Source organism: Salvelinus alpinus, chromosome 21, assembly GCF_045679555.1.
Source record: "Salvelinus alpinus chromosome 21, SLU_Salpinus.1, whole genome shotgun sequence".
NCBI classification, from domain to species: Eukaryota; Metazoa; Chordata; class Actinopteri; order Salmoniformes; family Salmonidae; genus Salvelinus; species Salvelinus alpinus.
The window spans coordinates 33334410-33351929 of record NC_092106.1 but is presented as its reverse complement, the minus strand read 5'-3'; the positions used below and the strand labels follow the sequence as shown (position 1 = coordinate 33351929).

Sequence of the window (17520 nt, the reverse complement as noted above, 5' to 3'; positions counted from 1 at the left end):
GTTGTCGCCACGGTCCAGCAGAGTCCATGTCTTGGACACATTCCCAGTGTTCAAGCTGAATGTGTGCACACACACACACATATACACACACACACATACACACAAACGGTTATGTGCTGCCGACACACACAGGGAATTGTTATGTAAACACCACAGACACACGTTCAGAGGGAGTGAGAGATGGATCATAAACCGCATAGCCCACACAGACTTCCCCACATTATACACACACCCACACACATCACTGGAATACACAGACAGACACGGCAATACAACTCACACGTTACACCCACACATCACTGGAATACACAGACAGGCAAGCCACTTCAACTCACACATTATACACCAGTAGGCCTACAGTGACCTACAGAGGATGACAGTCATCCAGACAATTATTATACAGAAACGCACAGACATAAAAACACACACTGCCTTTCTCCCACAGAGATATTTTTCATACAGTAGGAATGGCCCGGGGACACACTAGATATACCCTACACAAAGACATGCATTGATGCACACACACACTGAGGACAAATCACCATGTGAACAGGCCTGCAGAGACACATATTATGGGGTTACTTAGTTACAACACATTAAAAACGCCCCAGCTGTCCCTTCAGAAGGTCAGCAGGAGGAGAAGTCTCTCTCCCTCTCTCACTCTCTTAGTGTGCATGCATATGTGTGTGTGTGTGTGTGTGTGTGTGTGTGTGTGTGTGTGTGTGTGTGTGTGTGTGTGTGTGTGTGTGTGTGTGTGTGTGTGTGTGTGTGTGTGTGTGTGTGTGTGTGTGTGTGCGTGCGCGTGCGCGTGCGCGTGCGTGTGCGTGTGCGTGTGCGTGTGTGTGTGTGTGTGACAGAGAGAGTGAGCGAGAGAGCTGAGAATGGGGTGGGTTGGGGGGCACAGGGAGAAGGAATAAACACACAAGCTGTACTGTAGGTCTCCAACATATTTCTACCAGTTATCAGAGAGCACCCACAAGCTGTACTGTAGGTCTCCAACATAATTCTACCAGTTATCAGAGAGCATCCACAAGCTGTACTGTAGGTCTCCAACATATTTCTACCAGTTATCAGAGAGCACCCACAAGCTGTACTGTAGGTCTCCACCATATTTCTACCAGTTATCAGAGAGCACCCACAAGCTGTACTGTAGGTCTCCAACATAATTCTACCAGTTATCAGAGAGCATCCACAAGCTGTACTGTAGGTCTCCACCATATTTCTACCAGTTATCAGAGAGCATCCACAAGCTGTACTGTAGGTCTCCAACATAATTCTACCAGTTATCAGAGAGCATCCACAAGCTGTACTGTAGGTCTCCAACATATTTCTACCAGTTATCAGAGAGCACCCACAAGCTGTACTGTAGGTCTCCAACATATTTCTACCAGTTATCAGAGAGCACCCACAAGCTGTACTGTAGGTCTCCAACATATTTCTACCAGTTATCAGAGAGCACCCACAAGCTGTACTGTAGGTCTCCAACATATTTCTACCAGTTATCAGAGAGCACCCACAAGCTGTACTGTAGGTCTCCAACATATTTCTACCAGTTATCAGAGAGCACCCACAAGCTGTACTGTAGGTCTCCACCATATTTCTACCAGTTATCAGAGAGCACCCACAAGCTGTACTGTAGGTCTCCAACATATTTCTACCAGTTATCAGAGAGCATCCACAAGCTGTACTGTAGGTCTCCACCATATTTCTACCAGTTATCAGAGAGCACCCACAAGCTGTACTGTAGGTCTCCACCATATTTCTACCAGTTATCAGAGAGCACCCACAAGCTGTACTGTAGGTCTCCAACATAATTCTACCAGTTATCAGAGAGCACCCACAAGCTGTACTGTAGGTCTCCACCATATTTCTACCAGTTATCAGAGAGCACCCACAAGCTGTACTGTAGGTCTCCAACATAATTCTACCAGTTATCAGAGAGCACCCACAAGCTGTACTGTAGGTCTCCACCATATTTCTACCAGTTATCAGAGAGCACCCACAAGCTGTACTGTAGGTCTCCAACATAATTCTACCAGTTATCAGAGAGCACCCACAAGCTGTACTGTAGGTCTCCACCATATTTCTACCAGTTATCAGAGAGCACCCACAAGCTGTACTGTAGGTCTCCAACATAATTCTACCAGTTATCAGAGAGCACCCACAAGCTGTACTGTAGGTCTCCACCATATTTCTACCAGTTATCAGAGAGCACCCACAAGCTGTACTGTAGGTCTCCACCATATTTCTACCAGTTATCAGAGAGCACCCACAAGCTGTACTGTAGGTCTCCAACATAATTCTACCAGTTATCAGAGAGCATCCACAAGCTGTACTGTAGGTCTCCAACATAATTCTACCAGTTATCAGAGAGCATCCACAAGCTGTACTGTAGGTCTCCAACATAATTCTACCAGTTATCAGAGAGCACCCACAAGCTGTACTGTAGGTCTCCACCATATTTCTACCAGTTATCAGAGAGCACCCACAAGCTGTACTGTAGGTCTCCAACATAATTCTACCAGTTATCAGAGAGCACCCACAAGCTGTACTGTAGGTCTCCACCATATTTCTACCAGTTATCAGAGAGCACCCACAAGCTGTACTGTAGGTCTCCACCATATTTCTACCAGTTATCAGAGAGCACCCACAAGCTGTACTGTAGGTCTCCAACATAATTCTACCAGTTATCAGAGAGCATCCACAAGCTGTACTGTAGGTCTCCACCATATTTCTACCAGTTATCAGAGAGCACCCACAAGCTGTACTGTAGGTCTCCAACATAATTCTACCAGTTATCAGAGAGTATACATAAGCTGTGAGAGTATTAAGAATTCTGCAATGAAACACTGTATTTTGGTGGACAGAGGGTGAGTACAGTGTGGGAAAGAGAACATGAAATGGAGAGGGAGGGGCATATGGGAAAGAGAACATGATAGAGAGAGGAAGACGGTGAGGGTAGAAAGAGGGATGGATGGGAGAGGGTGAGGGTAGAGAGAGAAAACTATTGACAGCCCCTCAGAGCCCCTTATTACGCTGTAGCAATGTAATGTGAGCTAGCTAACTGCACCAGAGGGGAACCATCATCTGCGGACCCCCAGTCTCTCTAAGCAGCCATTCCAACACACACTTGTCATTCCAAGGAGTTTACATCCCTATTGATAGCCTACTTCAAGGACTGAGGGATTGGGCAATGAGCCATGAGACGCTGTCGGGTGACTGATACACACTTCTGTCTGCAGGGTATACTGCCTTTCACTGACTGAAAGGTTAGAATAAGAACCCCTTATTGTGGCATATGTTTGTGTCCTGGTAAATACAGCAGTTCCGTAGTCATAGAGTGTGTACCCTCTTACTGTTAAGTAAACATGGGTCTTGTGTTTTAACAGTTTATGTTATGTTATCAATCGGGAACAATAAGTGCATCAGATGGTGCATTATTTTCCTCAACCACCCCAGCTTCTCCTACCAGCCACCATTTAATTTTTTTATTTAATAATTTAATTAGAATTGTTTTAACACCAATCATAGTCAAACTAAAAAATATAAAACATGTTTTTTTTAAAGAGCCGTTTGGGAGCCAAAAGAGCCAGCTCTTTTTGGTAACCTGAGCCGAACGAGCCGGCTCAATGGAAAGTGCCGGAATGCCCATCACTAACACACACAGTTGTGGAAAAAGTACCCAATTGTCATACTTGAGTAAAGTAAAGAATCCTTAATAGAAAATTACTCAAGTAAAAGGGAAAGTCACCCAGTAAAATACTACTTTAGTAAAAGTCTAAAAGTATTTGTTTTAAATATACTTAAGTATCAAAAGTCAAATGTAATTGCTAAATATACTTGTGTATTTAAAGCAAAAGTAAAAGTATAAATCGTTTGAAATTCCATATATCAAGCAAACCAGACGGCACCATTTTGTTGCTTTTTTATTTACAGATAGCCAGGGGCACACACCAAAACATAATTTACAAATTAAGCATTTGTGTTTAGTGAGTCCGCCAGATCAGAGGCAATAAGGATGACCATGGAGTTAAAAAGTACATTATTTTCTTTAGGAATGTAGTGAAAGTAAAAGTTGTAAAAAATAAAAAAGTAAATTATAGTACAGATACCCCCAAAAACGACTTAAGTAGTAGTTTATTTTAATGTAAGTATTTTACACCGCTGCAGACACACACACAGCACTCTCCCCCACTCTGATAAGCATCAGCTACACGGCGCGTGTGCCATTGTTCCACCTTCGCGCTAATTACGCAAGAGTTGACCTCGAGCGCACTGGAGGGCGGGGAGGATCCATCACGTATGGCAGCGGGTGGAGGTCGTTTTATTGCAGCCAATCTGTTGTCACGTTAAATACCCCTGAACGGGATCACTTTAGGGAAAACCAAGTGGCCTTTCAATTAGGACGCACAGACAAAAGCAGTCCGCTGATCATGCTGTTCTTCTATTTTCTTTATCTCTTGTAAATATGAATAAACTACAAGTAGGAGACAGGCAGCTGTTCAATAACCTACCCCCACCACCCCTGTGTTTAGGTTGGTCGGGCATAGAATGCCTATATGCGTCGATATCTCAACCAGCATCAGGGGCGTCCCCACCCAGGGGTCATCACACCAACATAAACACACACAGTGATAGTGACCAGGCATTCCAGTCCAAATACAGCCTTTAGTCTGTGGATGTCCAATAGGCTAGAGGTATCCAACGCAGCAGCATTACTGCAGACCAGTGGTTACTGCAGACCAGTGGTTCCCAACCAGGGGTACTTGGCCTATCCACAGGGGGTACTTGAGAAGACTCATGAGACTATAGGCCTACTGGTAAAATGCACATAAGGGGGTAAATCAGGGGTAATCCAGGAAGAGCATAATTCCGTTGGTGGTACAGTAACCGAAAAATGTTGGGAACCACTGCTGTAGACTACATCCATTAGAATGTCATGAACACTTTAGTTGAAGAGCTGAAGATGTGAGCCTGTGGTGGAGATGCAGCCTGTTTTTAAGACCATTAGTGATGTAAAAATACCAATACAACTATCCCGTTTCAGGAGCGAGACTGCCTTTTATTTCTAAAAATACGGCCAATAAAAATATGACCCAAGGCCAAAATAAATACTAGTTCTGTTCTGGATTTCGTCAGAAGAACTGTTGAGTCCGCTCTCTGATTCTTAACATGAGAAGAGGGCCACAGGCAACGTTCCTCATCATAAAACCCCGCCCTTTTGAGTACTGTTCCGCCTTCTGATTGGCTTCTGAGACCTCTCCTGGCCGCTGGTTGGCTGTCCCTCGCGAGACAGACGGAGAATTTGTTCTTTACGGAGTGGGACCGAGGCGCGCGGACAGAACACGCAGAGACCGACCAGAAACCTGTCACGACAGCGTATAGAGCGCAGACCTAACAGAGTTACTATACCGGGAAACTGGAACGGACAGGGCTCCGGGATGTCTCCGATGTCTCGTCCGTGAGAAACCACATAAGGAACTATCGAAACAGACTCTGCAAAGCGAGGCGGGAGTTTTAATTGCAAGGAAAATCTGGATACAACAGTTCCTTTTATTAGTGCCGTTGGATACGGTGTTTCCAACTTTGCTTGACGGGTCGAAGGGGCTACCAACTGTGCTTCCAGTGGAGAGTTTCGTCTTGGCGAGACAGGAGCGGATATAAACAGCCGCTGACCGCGCACTCTGAAGTGGACTAATCTTTCCCCAGCACCCGGTGGACTAGCCTACCAGGCAAAGCCTGGGATTACTTTGGACCTTTCCCCCATCGTAACAATGAGTCGGGCTGTGTACAGTCTTGCGGCGGTAGCGCTCTCCCTCGCGCTGCTGTGCGGTCCAGGATCCATTGGTCTGGTGCGTGCATTCGGCGACGAGACAGAGGAGATGACGTGCGACCCGATACGCATCGCCATGTGCCAGGACCTGGGCTACAACGTCACCAAGATGCCCAACCTGGTGGGCAACGTCCTGCAGTCAGACGCGGAGCTCCAACTCACCACCTTCACACCACTCATACAGTATGGCTGCTCCAGCCAGTTGAAGGTTGGCGCGCATACACACACACTTTTATTTTCATATTTTACCTTTATTTAAACTAGGCAAGTCAGTTAAGAACAAATTCTTATTTACAATGACGGCATACGGGGAACAGTGGGTTAACTGCCTTGTTCAGGGGCAGAATGACATATGTTTACCTTGTCAGCCTGGGGATTCAATCCAGCAACCTTTCGGTTCCTAGTCCAACGCTCTAACCACTGGGCTACCTGCATATGTTTTACTATCCTTGTGTGAACCACATTGATTTCCATTAAAAATCTAAATTTTCCCTTAACGTAACCCTAATCCTTACCCCTAATTGTTACCCTATACCTAGCCCTAAGCCTAAATAGCTTTTGTCCTCGTGGGGACCAGGGAAATGTCTTCACACGGGATAATTTTTCTTGTGTTACTATCCTTGTGGGGACTTTGGTGGATTTCCGGTACCCACACACACACACACACACACACACTGTTGGTTCTCAGGCTGAGATGTGTGATTGACAGGCAGTGTATAGTGGAAAGAAAGAAAGAAAGAGAGCACATGACAGAGTCGCAGGGAGGCAGCCAGTCTTGGTTCAGCAGCACGGGGCAATGAGATAATACATATCTGAGGAGAGGACCAGGCCAGCTCCACATGGCAACAACAATACTGCCCTCAGTACTACTCTCTGTAAGGCCGCTTGTCTGCCTGAACCACCATGAAGCTGGAAATTAAATCCTTCCCATTTAGTCTTTTTCATAAGGTTTTTATTGTCCTGACTGAAATGACCAATGAGTACACTCTTAGAAAAAAAGGTGCAATCTAGAACCAAAAAGGGTTCTTCGGCTGTCCCGATAGGAGAACCCTTTGAAGAACCCCTTTAGGTTCCAGGTAGAACCAAAATAGTTCTACCTAGAACCAAAAAGGGTTCTCCTATAGGGACAGCCGCAGAACCCTTATGGAACCATTTTTTAAGTGTAGTTACTTGTGTGGTTAGATGGAAATGTCAGGATGAATACATCCAGTGGTGTTGATATTTACTGTGGTTTACCACTCCATAGTCTGTAGACACAGCAACCCACTGGCAACTCTGTCTCTAAGGACATCCCTCATCTTGACCATTGAGATATATTAACAAACATTCAGTCCATTAGTCAAATTGTAATTGATTTAAGAGCTTTTGTGGTATTATTGTGGTATTGTAGTTGTCTGGATGCTATAGGTTATTATGAGTTTGTGTTGTGATTGTCTGTCTCTTGTGGTTCAGTGTGTGAGCGTGTTATGTGAGCTCTCTGGAGTGACGGATGTGAAATGTTGCCATTTCCTGTCTGAGCACAGAAACATCCCTCAGATTAGGCTCTTTCTTTCTTACACACTCTCAGACATTCACCCGAGGAAATGGAAACTAGATCTTGCACATTGCTTTTCTAATAGGAAGAATCTCTCAGGTATCCACACACACACTTGGCCGTGAACAGTGGCAGCAATCAGGTTACCTGCTGCGGAGGGAGGAAGACAAGCCTTCTCCAGTCCAGCTAGTGATCAGAGAACAGTAGCACAGCTCCAACAGAGAGAAGCATCACTGATATCGTCTCTCACCCACAATGCTGCCCTGCGCTTCCCATGCCACAGGGTAGCCCCTGTGGCCCTGAGACATTCATCTCTCCAGGGAATTATCTGTACGACCATTCAATCACCTCTTTATTTGTTGTAGTAGCTTTAATAATTATTTTGAAATTCCCTAAAGGTTTCAACACAATGTTTTCTGCTACTTGGTTGGTTTTCCTGACTAAGCTTAAAACACAGTTCCTTTCATTTCCAGTTGTCTGAAATTAGAATAGGAAGCAGACTAAGGACCATGATGCAACACAGGGAAAGCAGACCGAGCAATGCACACAGAATCATCATAGAAACTATTTTAGAAATTAATTAATATACAAAGATAACACCCCTCTCTGTCTCTCTCTCCAGTTCTTCCTGTGTGCGGTGTACGTGCCTATGTGTACAGACAAGGTTCCCATCCCCATCGGGCCGTGTGGCAGCATGTGTCTGTCTGTCAAGAGGAAGTGTCTGCCAGTCCTAATAGAGTTTGGCTTCGTCTGGCCAGAGCTGCTCAACTGCAGCCTGTTCCCCCCTCAGAACGACCACAACCACATGTGTATGGAGGGTCCGGGGGATGAGGAGGCCCCCTACCACCCGGTCCGACCCCTGCCCCCCCAGGAGGAGGAGTGCCAGGCCCTGGGGGCCGGGCCAGACCAGTATGCCTGGGTGAGGCGGAGCCACAGCTGTGCACTGCAGTGTGGGTATGACGCGGGGCTGTACCGGCGCGGGGCCAAGGTGTTTACAGACGTGTGGATGGCAGTATGGGCAGTGTTGTGTTTCCTCTCTACCACCCTGACCGTCCTCACCTTCCTCCTGGACTCAACACGTTTCTCCTACCCCGAGAGACCCATCATCTTCCTCTCCATGTGCTCCAACCTCTACAGCGTGGCCTACCTGGTGAGGACATAGGACTTAGAGCAGGGGTAGGTTGGCCTGGTACTACCTGGTGAGGACATAGGACTTAGAGCAGGGGTAGGTTGGCCTGGTACTACCTGGTGAGGACATAAAATCAAATCAAATCAAATCAAATCAAATTTTATTAGTCACATACACATGGTTAGCAGATGTTAATGCGAGTGTAGCGAAATGCTTGTGCTTCTAGTTCCGACAATGCAGTAATAACCAACAGTAATCTAACCTAACAATTCCACACTACTACCTTACACACACACACAAGTGTAAAGGGATAAAGAATATGTACATAAAGATATATGAATGAGTGGTGGTACAGAACGGCATGGCAGATGCAGTAGATGGTATAGAGTACGGTATATACATATGAGATGAGTACTGTAGGGTATGTAAACATAAAGTGGCATAGTTTAAAGTGGCTAGTGGTACATGTATTGCATAAAGATGGCAAGATGCAGTAGATGATATAGAGTACAGTATATATACATATGAGATGGGTAATGTAGGGTATGTAAACATTGTATTAAGTGGCATTGCTTAAAGTGGCTAGTGGTACATTTTTACATAATTTCCATCAATTCCCATTTTTAAAGTGGCTGGAGTTGAGTCAGTATGTTGGCAGCGGCCGCTAAATGTTAGTGGTGGCTGTTTAACAGTCTGATGGCCTTGAGATAGAAGCTGTTTTTCAGTCTCTCGGTCCCTGCTTTGATGCACCTGTACTGACCTCGCCTTCTGGATGATAGCGGGGTGAACAGGCAGTGGCTTGGGTGGTTGTTGTCCTTGATGATCTTTATGGCCTTCCTGTGACATCGGGTGGTGTAGGTGTCCTGGAGGGCAGGTAGTTTGCCCCTGGTGATGCGTTCTGCAGACCTCACTACCCTCTGGAGAGCCTTACGGTTGTGGGCGGAGCAGTTGCCGTACCAGGCGGTGATACAGCCCGACAGGATGCTCTCGATTGTGCATCTGTAGAAGTTTGTGAGTGCTTTTGGTGACAAGCCGAATTTCTTCAGCCTCCTGAGGTTGAAGAGGCGCTGCTGCGCCTTCTTCACAACGCTGTCTGTGTGGGTGGACCAGTTCAGTTTGTCCGTGATGTGTACACCGAGGAACTTAAAACTTTCCACCTTCTCCACTACTGACCCGTCGATGTGGATAGGGGGGTGCTCCCTCTGGTATCCACACACACACTTGGCCGTGAACAGTGGCAGCAATCAGGTTACCTGCTGCGGAGGGAGGAAGACAAGCCTTCTCCAGTCCAGCTGGATGCTGGACATAGGACTTAGAGCGGGGGTAGGTTGGCCTGGTACTACCTGGTGAGGACATAGGACTTAGAGCGGGGGTAGGTTGGCCTGGTACTACCTGGTGAGGACATAGGACTTAGAGCGGGGGTAGGTTGGCCTGGTACTACCTGGTGAGGACATAGGACTTAGAGCGGGGGTAGGTCACCCTGGTACTACCTGGTGAGGACATAGGACTTAGAGCGCGGGTAGGTCACCCTGGTACTACCTGGTGAGGACATAGGACTTAGAGCGGGGGTAGGTCACCCTGGTACTACCTGGTGAGGACATAGGACTTAGAGCGGGGGTAGGTTGGCCTGGTACTACCTGGTGAGGACATAGGACTTAGAGCGGGGGTAGGTTGGCCTGGTACTGGACTGTTGCAGGCACTTCATGTTTTGATTTAACTGATCTGGAAGACCAGGTGTGTTCCACTTCAACCACTGAACTGATTGATTTGACTTTGAAACGTTTAAAACATATACATAAGGGTGTTCCAGCCAGTGACGCCTCCACATACAATTTAAGAAAATCATCAAGGATAACACAATAAAGCTTAAACGTGTATTTCCATTGTGGTCCTTTTGGGGGGGGGGGGGGGGGGGGGGGCTGCAGCAAGGTTAGGCGCAATGGTAGTGGCAACAAACAATGACAGACAAAATTGTTTGTTTCATAAAATTAGCTAATTAGTACAGTTCCATTTCCTAATAAACAACTTTGGGCAGGTGCATCTCCCTTGTCTCACATACCCCTAATATACAGTGGGGAGAACAAGTATTTGATACACTGCCGATTTTGCAGGTTTTCCTACTTACAAAGCATGTAGAGGTCTGTAATTTTTATCATAGGTACACTTCAACTGTGAGAGACGGAATCTAAAACAAAAATCCAGAAAATCACATTGTATGATCTTTAAGTAATTCATTTGCATTTTATTGCATGACATAAGTATTTGATCACCTACCAACCAGTAAGAATTCCGGCTCTCACAGACCTGTTAGTTTTTCTTTAAGAAGCCCTCCTGTTCTCCACTCATTACCTGTATTAACTGCACCTGTTTGAACTCGTTACCTGTATAAAAGACACCTGTCCACACACTCAATCAAACAGACTCCAACCTCTCCACAATGGCCAAGACCAGAGAGCTGTGTAAGGACATCAGGGATAAAATTGTAGACCTGCACAAGGCTGGGATGGGCTACAGGACAATAGGCAAGCAGCTTGGTGAGAAGGCAACAACTGTTGGCGCAATTATTAGAAAATAGAAGAAAATAGAAGAAGTTCAAGATGATGGTCAATCACCCTCGGTCTGGGGCTCCATGCAAGATCTCACCTCGTGGGGCATCAATGATCATGAGGAAGGTGAGAGATCAGCCCAGAACTACACGGCAGGACCTGGTCAATGACCTGAAGAGAGCTGGGACCACAGTCTCAAAGAAAACCATTAGTAACACACTACGCCGTCATGGATTAAAATCCTGCAGCGCACACAAGGTCCCCCTGCTCAAGCAGGCGCATGTCCAGGCCCGTCTGAAGTTTGCCAATGACCATCTGGATGATCCAGAGGAGGAATGGGAGAAGGTCATGTGGTCTGATGATTCAAAAATAGAGCTTTTTGGTCTAAACTCCACTCGCCGTGTTTGGAGGAAGAAGAAGGATGAGTACAACCCCAAGAACACCATCCCAACCGTGAAGCATGGAGGTGGAAACATCATTCTTTGGGGATGCTTTTCTGCAAAGGGGACAGGACGACTGCACCGTATTGAGGGGAGGATGGATGGGGCCATGTATTGCGAGATCTTAGCCAACAACCTCCTTCCCTCAGTAAGAGCATTGATGATGGGTCGTGGCTGGGTCTTCCAGCATGACAACGACCCGAAACACACAGCCAGGGCAACTAAGGAGTGGCTCCGTAAGAAGTATCTCAAGGTCCTGGAGTGGCCTAGCCAGTCTCCAGACCTGAACCCAATAGAAAATCTTTGGAGGGAGCTGAAAGTCCGTATTGCCCAGCGACAGCCCCGAAACCTGAAGGATCTGGAGAAGGTCTGTATGGAGGAGTGGGCCAAAATCCCTGCTGCAGTGTGTGCAAACCTGGTCAAGAACTACAGGAAACGTATGATCTCTGTAATTGCAAACAAAGGATTCTGTACCAAATATTAAGTTCTGCTTTTCTGATGTATCAAATACTTATGTCATGCAATAAAATGCTAATTAATTACTTAAAAATCATACAATGTGATTTTTGGGAATTTTGTTTTAGATTCCGTCTCTCACAGTTGAAGTGTACCTATGATAAAAATTACAGACCTCTACATGCTTTGTAAGTAGGAAAATCGGCAAAATCGGCAGTGTATCAAATACTTGTTCTCCCCACTGTACATATATATATACAACAATCAATCCCTAATATATACAAGACCGGAGGCATACTGTACCCACAGGGTGCATAGTTGCAACAAAGAACAGGGTAGCCTTCCCCTGACTTAAATGATTAAACTAATGCTTAATGCACTGGGCTGTTTCTCATAGTTTAAATTAGCCTCCTCTTCTCCATGATCACTAATATGACCGGTGGAAGCAGTTTGTTGTAAACCTGTCCAGTCCTTTCAGCTACCAGTGGTAATGAGGAAAGTAGACAAGGACAGGAAGACATGCTAGAGTACGTAGACCCAGCCATGGTCTCCTGGATGACCTGATAACCCCTGGTCTCCTGGATGACCTGATGACCCCTGGTCTCCTGGATGACCTGATGACTCCTGGTCTCCTGGATGACCTGGTCCATGTCTAACCCCTGTGTCTCTGTCTTTCCCTGTAGGTGCGCCTGACTCTGGGTCGGGAGCGTGTGTCCTGTGACCTGGAGGAGGCAGCGGTACCTGTTCTGGTACAGGAGGGGTTAAAGAGTACCAGCTGTGCCATCGTCTTCCTCCTGCTCTATTTCTTCGGCATGGCCTCCTCGTTGTGGTGGGCACACACACACACACACACACACACACACACACACACACACACACACACACACACACACACACACACACACACACACACAAACTCTGGACAAAAGTATTACACTGTAAGGAATAGATTTGAATGAAACCGTTAGAACAGTGGACTCCCAGCTCTCTAACCCGTCTCTCTGCCTCCGCCCAGGTGGGTGATTCTGACTCTGACCTGGTTCCTGGCTGCAGGGTTAAAGTGGGGTCACGAGGCCATCGAGATGCACAGCTCCTACTTCCACATAGCAGCCTGGGCCATCCCCGCCATCAAGACCATCGTCATCCTCATCATGCGACTAGTAGATGCTGATGACCTCACGGGGCTGTGCTACGTGGGTAACCTACAGCAGGAGGCAGTGATGGGCTTCGTGGTCGCCCCGCTCGCTGCATACCTCCTCATTGGCACTCTGTTTATCTGCGCCGGCTTGGTGGCCCTGTTCAAGATCCGCTCCAACCTGCAGAAGGACGGGGCCAAGACGGACAAGCTGGAGCGTCTGATGGTGAAGATCGGGGTGTTCTCTGTGCTGTACATGGTACCTGCGTCCACCGTGATAGGCTGCTACCTCTACCAGCTGTCCCACTGGGGGGACTTCAGGGCCAGTGCCAGGGACTCATATGTGGCAGCAGAGATGCTGAGGATCTTTATGTCTCTGCTGGTGGGCATCACGTCGGGCATGTGGATCTGGTCGGCCAAGACCCTTCACACCTGGCAACGCTGCTCTGCCCGCCTGTGGAGGGACGGCCGGGCAGGGAGGGGCAAGCGGGCACCGGGGGACAGCTGGATAAAACCTGGCAAGGGCAATGAGACGGTGGTGTGAGTAGAGAGGGAGAGAAAGAGAGAGAGGGGAAGATAGGAACCGGGTGGCTTTTTAAAGCAAACCTGCCCCCAAACCCACTGCTAGTGCTACTACCTGATGTAGAGAGCGAAAGAGAGAAGGACAGACAGATAAATAGCCCCACTAAGCAGACAGTGGTCTCTTTTGCCCACGTTGTCTGTGGTTCTCTCCCTACTAGCAGACTAACCCACTGCCAGAGAAGAGACTGACCCTGCAGCCTACAGCGGGCTCTGGGCTGATCTATAGAACCTTCTGACTTTAGAGAGTTGTTTTAAAGGTTGAATTTACACTGGAAAGTCATGGTCCAGATGATGTACAGATCTAAACTACAGCCACACTGAAATGCACTATGACTAGCTGATGTAGCTTGGTTAACATGCCTTATGTGGAACGGGAGGCTGGGCTGCCCAGCGAGCCACACAATGGAGGCTATGAAGCTATGTCACTGCAAAGGCACCTGGGATTTGTTGTGAATTGACTCTATGGTGCTGCAGTTAAGGCACCTGGGAAACGTAGGCCTATGTCCTTTACCTCAGTGCTCAGCAAGCAGCACAGCTGATCTCCACCGACCTACACGCAGTCTTAATGAGGAAACAGACACTCAACTATGAACTCTGAACTTTAACCCTTGACCTTCTTCAGTCACTCATGGAACCCTTAGGAATGGCGGTCAGTAATGAACTGGTATAAGGTTCTTTCTGTATTTCTTTTTACTGGTTATGGAAGTGAATTAAGGGTTATTATGAATGATGTTAGACAATCAACCCCCAAAACACATTATGCAAATGCTATAATACACCAACAGTGAAACACCGAGAGAGAGAAAGAGAGTCACACTCATACAGTCTGTAGAGTTGCCCCTTATGCAATCCACTCCCATCAAATCTGCTGCATCAGCTGAGTTATTATTGCATTAAGCTGCAACCATCACAACACACACAGCAGAGAAACAGTCAAATACAATACACACACACACAGCAGAGAAACAGTCAAATACAATACACACACACACAGCAGAGAAACAGTCAAATACAATACACACACACACAGCAGAGAAACAGTCAAATACAATACACACACACAGCAGAGACACAGTCAAATACACACACACACAGCAGAGAAACAGTCAAATACAATACACACACACAGCAGAGACACAGTCAAATACACGCACACACAGCAGAGAGACAGTCAAATACAACACACACACAGCAGAGAGACAGTCAAATACAACACACACACACACACACACAGCCGAGACAGAGGGACTCTGTAGCCTGTCTCTCGACCCTGTTACTGCAGCCTGTCTCTCGACCCTGTTACTGCAGCCTGTCTCTCGACCCTGTTACTGCAGCCTGTCTCTCGACCCTGTTACTGCAGCCTGTCTCTCGACCCTGTTACTGCAGCCTGTCTCTCGACTCTGTTACTGCAGCCTGTCTCTCGACTCTGTTACTGCAGCCTGTCTCTCGACATCTCTACTGTGTTGCCAGTCTGACAGACAAGTCCTCTGGTTAATAGGTCTCAAATGCAACCCTATCATTCCCCATATAGTGACTACACTATACACTATGAGGAATAGGTGTGGTTTGGGAAGTGCCCTTTTGAAGTGTGATTTTAATAACCTGTTAGTACCTAAGACCTGTGGGTACTGCCAACCCGACAACTCCATGAAGTACTTTTTTGTAAAGAAACAGGTGTTGTGATGTTTTTTAAATGTATTATAAGAAATGCTAATTTATCTTTGTAAAAATACATCAAAAACCACAAAAAAAAGTTTATAAAAATAAAATACTTTTGTATCAGAAGAAAAATAAAAACGTTTTGGTTTTAAAAGGTGTTATACTTGTAATTATTGTGTGTGAATGTTGGCCCATTTATAATCCCATTATAACCATTGTAATATATTATATACCATTATACCTGGATTTAAATCAGCACTACATCAAGTCAAACTCTAAACTGGATTTAAAATAAACTCACAATTCAGATTTGCTGGATAATGCCTTAGATCTTTCGTCCCACCCCACACACATGCGGAGACCTCACCTAGGTTAACTGATGCCTCCAGAGACTAAACCTCTCATCGTCACCCAACGCATAGGTTTACCTCCACTGTACTCACATTCTACTATAACCTTGTCTGTACATTATGCCTTGAATCGATTCTACCACACCCAGAAATCTGCTCCTTTTATTCTCTGTCCCCAACACACTAGAATACCAGTTCTTATAGCCTTTAGCCATACCCTTATCCTACTCCTCTGTTCCTCTGGTGATGTAGAGCTTAACCCAGGCCCTGTAGCCCCCAGTTCCACTCCTATTCCCCAGGCGCTATCATTTGTTGACTTCTGTAACCGTAAAAGCCTTGGTTTCATGCATGTTAACATTAGAAGCCTCCTCCCTAAGTTTGTTATTTTCACTGCTTTAGCACACTCCGCCAACCCTGATGTCCTAGCCGTGTCTGAATCCTGGCTTAGGAAGGCCACCAAAAATTCTGAAATTTCCATCCCCAACTACAAGATTTTCTACCAAGATAGAACTGCCAAAGGGGGTGGAGTTGTAATCTACTGCAGAGACAGCGTGCAGAGTTCTGTCATGCTATCCAGGTCTGTGCCCAAACAGTTCGAGCTTCTACTTTAAAATCCACCTTTCCAGAAAGAAGTCTCTCACTGTTGCTGCTTGTTATAGACCCCCCTCAGCCCCCAGCTGTACCCTGGACACCATATGTGAATTAATCAACCCCCCCCCCCCCATTTATCTTCAGAATTTATACTGTTAGGCGACCTAAATTGGGATATGCTTAACACCCCGGCCGTCCTACAATCTAAGCTAGATGCCCTCAATCTCACACAAATTATCAAGGAACCTACCAGGTACAACCCTAAATCCGTAAACACGGGCACCCTCATAGATATCATCCTAACCATCCTGCCCTCTAAATACACCTCTGCTGTCTTCAACCAGGATCTTATCGATCACTGCCTCATTGCCTGCGTCCATAATGGGTCCGCGGTCAAACGACCACCCCTCATCACTGTCAAACGCTCCCTAAAATACTTCAGCGAGCAGGCCTTTCTAATCGACCTGGCCCGGGTATCCTGAAAGGATATTGACCTCATTCCGTCAGTAGAGGATGCCTGGTTATTCTTTAAAAGTGTTTTGCTCACCATCTTAAATAACAATACCCTATTCAAAAAATGTAGAACTAAGAACAGTTAAGGCCCTTGGTTCACTCTTGACCTGGCTGCCCTTCACCAGCACAAAAACATCCTGTGGCGTACTGCATTAGCATTGAATAGCCCCCGCGATATGCAACTTTTCAGAGAAGTTAGGAACCAATATACACAGGCAGTTAGGAAAGCAAAGGCTATATTTTTCAAACAGAAATTTGCATCCTGTAGCACAAACTCCAAAAGGTTCTGGTACACTGTAAAGTCCATGGAGAATAAGAACACCTCCTCCCAGCTGCCCACTGCACTGAGGCTAGGAAACACTGTCACCACCGGTAAATCGAGAAATACGATAATCAAGATTTTCAATAAGCATTTTTCTACGGCTGGCCATGCTTTCCACCTGGCTACCCCTACCCCTTTCAACATCTCTTCACCCCCCACAACAACTTGCCCAAGCCTCCCCCATTTCTCCTTTACCCAAATCCAGATAGCTGATGTTCTGAAAGAGCTGCAAAATATGGACCCCTACAAATCAGCTGGGCTAAACAATCTGGACCCTCTCTAAAATGATTAGCCGCAATTGTTGCAACCCCTATTACTAGCCTGTTCAACCTCTCTTTCGTATCGTCTGAGATCCCCAAACATTAGAAAGCTGCTGCGGTCGTCCCCCTCTTCAAAGGGGGAGACACTCTAGACCAAACTGTTACAGACC

At 46.5% G+C, this 17520-nt stretch overlaps 1 protein-coding gene across 1 annotated transcript; it reads left to right on the top strand.

Moving 5' to 3' along the window:
- The first annotated feature begins 5329 nt into the window (after positions 1-5329).
- On the top strand, positions 5330-15468 carry LOC139548259 (frizzled-4-like). Its single transcript, XM_071357809.1, has 4 exons — positions 5330-6041; positions 7990-8517; positions 12622-12767; positions 12954-15468. Exons 1-4 carry the CDS (start codon positions 5775-5777, stop codon positions 13615-13617), a joined length of 1605 nt encoding a protein of 534 aa, XP_071213910.1. The 5' UTR covers positions 5330-5774; the 3' UTR covers positions 13618-15468.
- The last annotated feature ends 2052 nt before the right edge of the window (positions 15469-17520 follow it).

Bases quoted from the DNA above. Each gene is read 5' to 3' on its own strand.
- LOC139548259 (XM_071357809.1), top strand. From the start codon at position 5,775: ATGAGTCGGGCTGTGTACAGTCTTGCGGCGGTAGCGCTCTCCCTCGCG. The intron at 8,518-12,621 runs GTGAGGACATAG...CTTTCCCTGTAG, and splicing joins TCTACAGCGTGGCCTACCTG to GTGCGCCTGACTCTGGGTCG. The intron at 12,768-12,953 runs GTGGGCACACAC...GCCTCCGCCCAG, and splicing joins GGCATGGCCTCCTCGTTGTG to GTGGGTGATTCTGACTCTGA.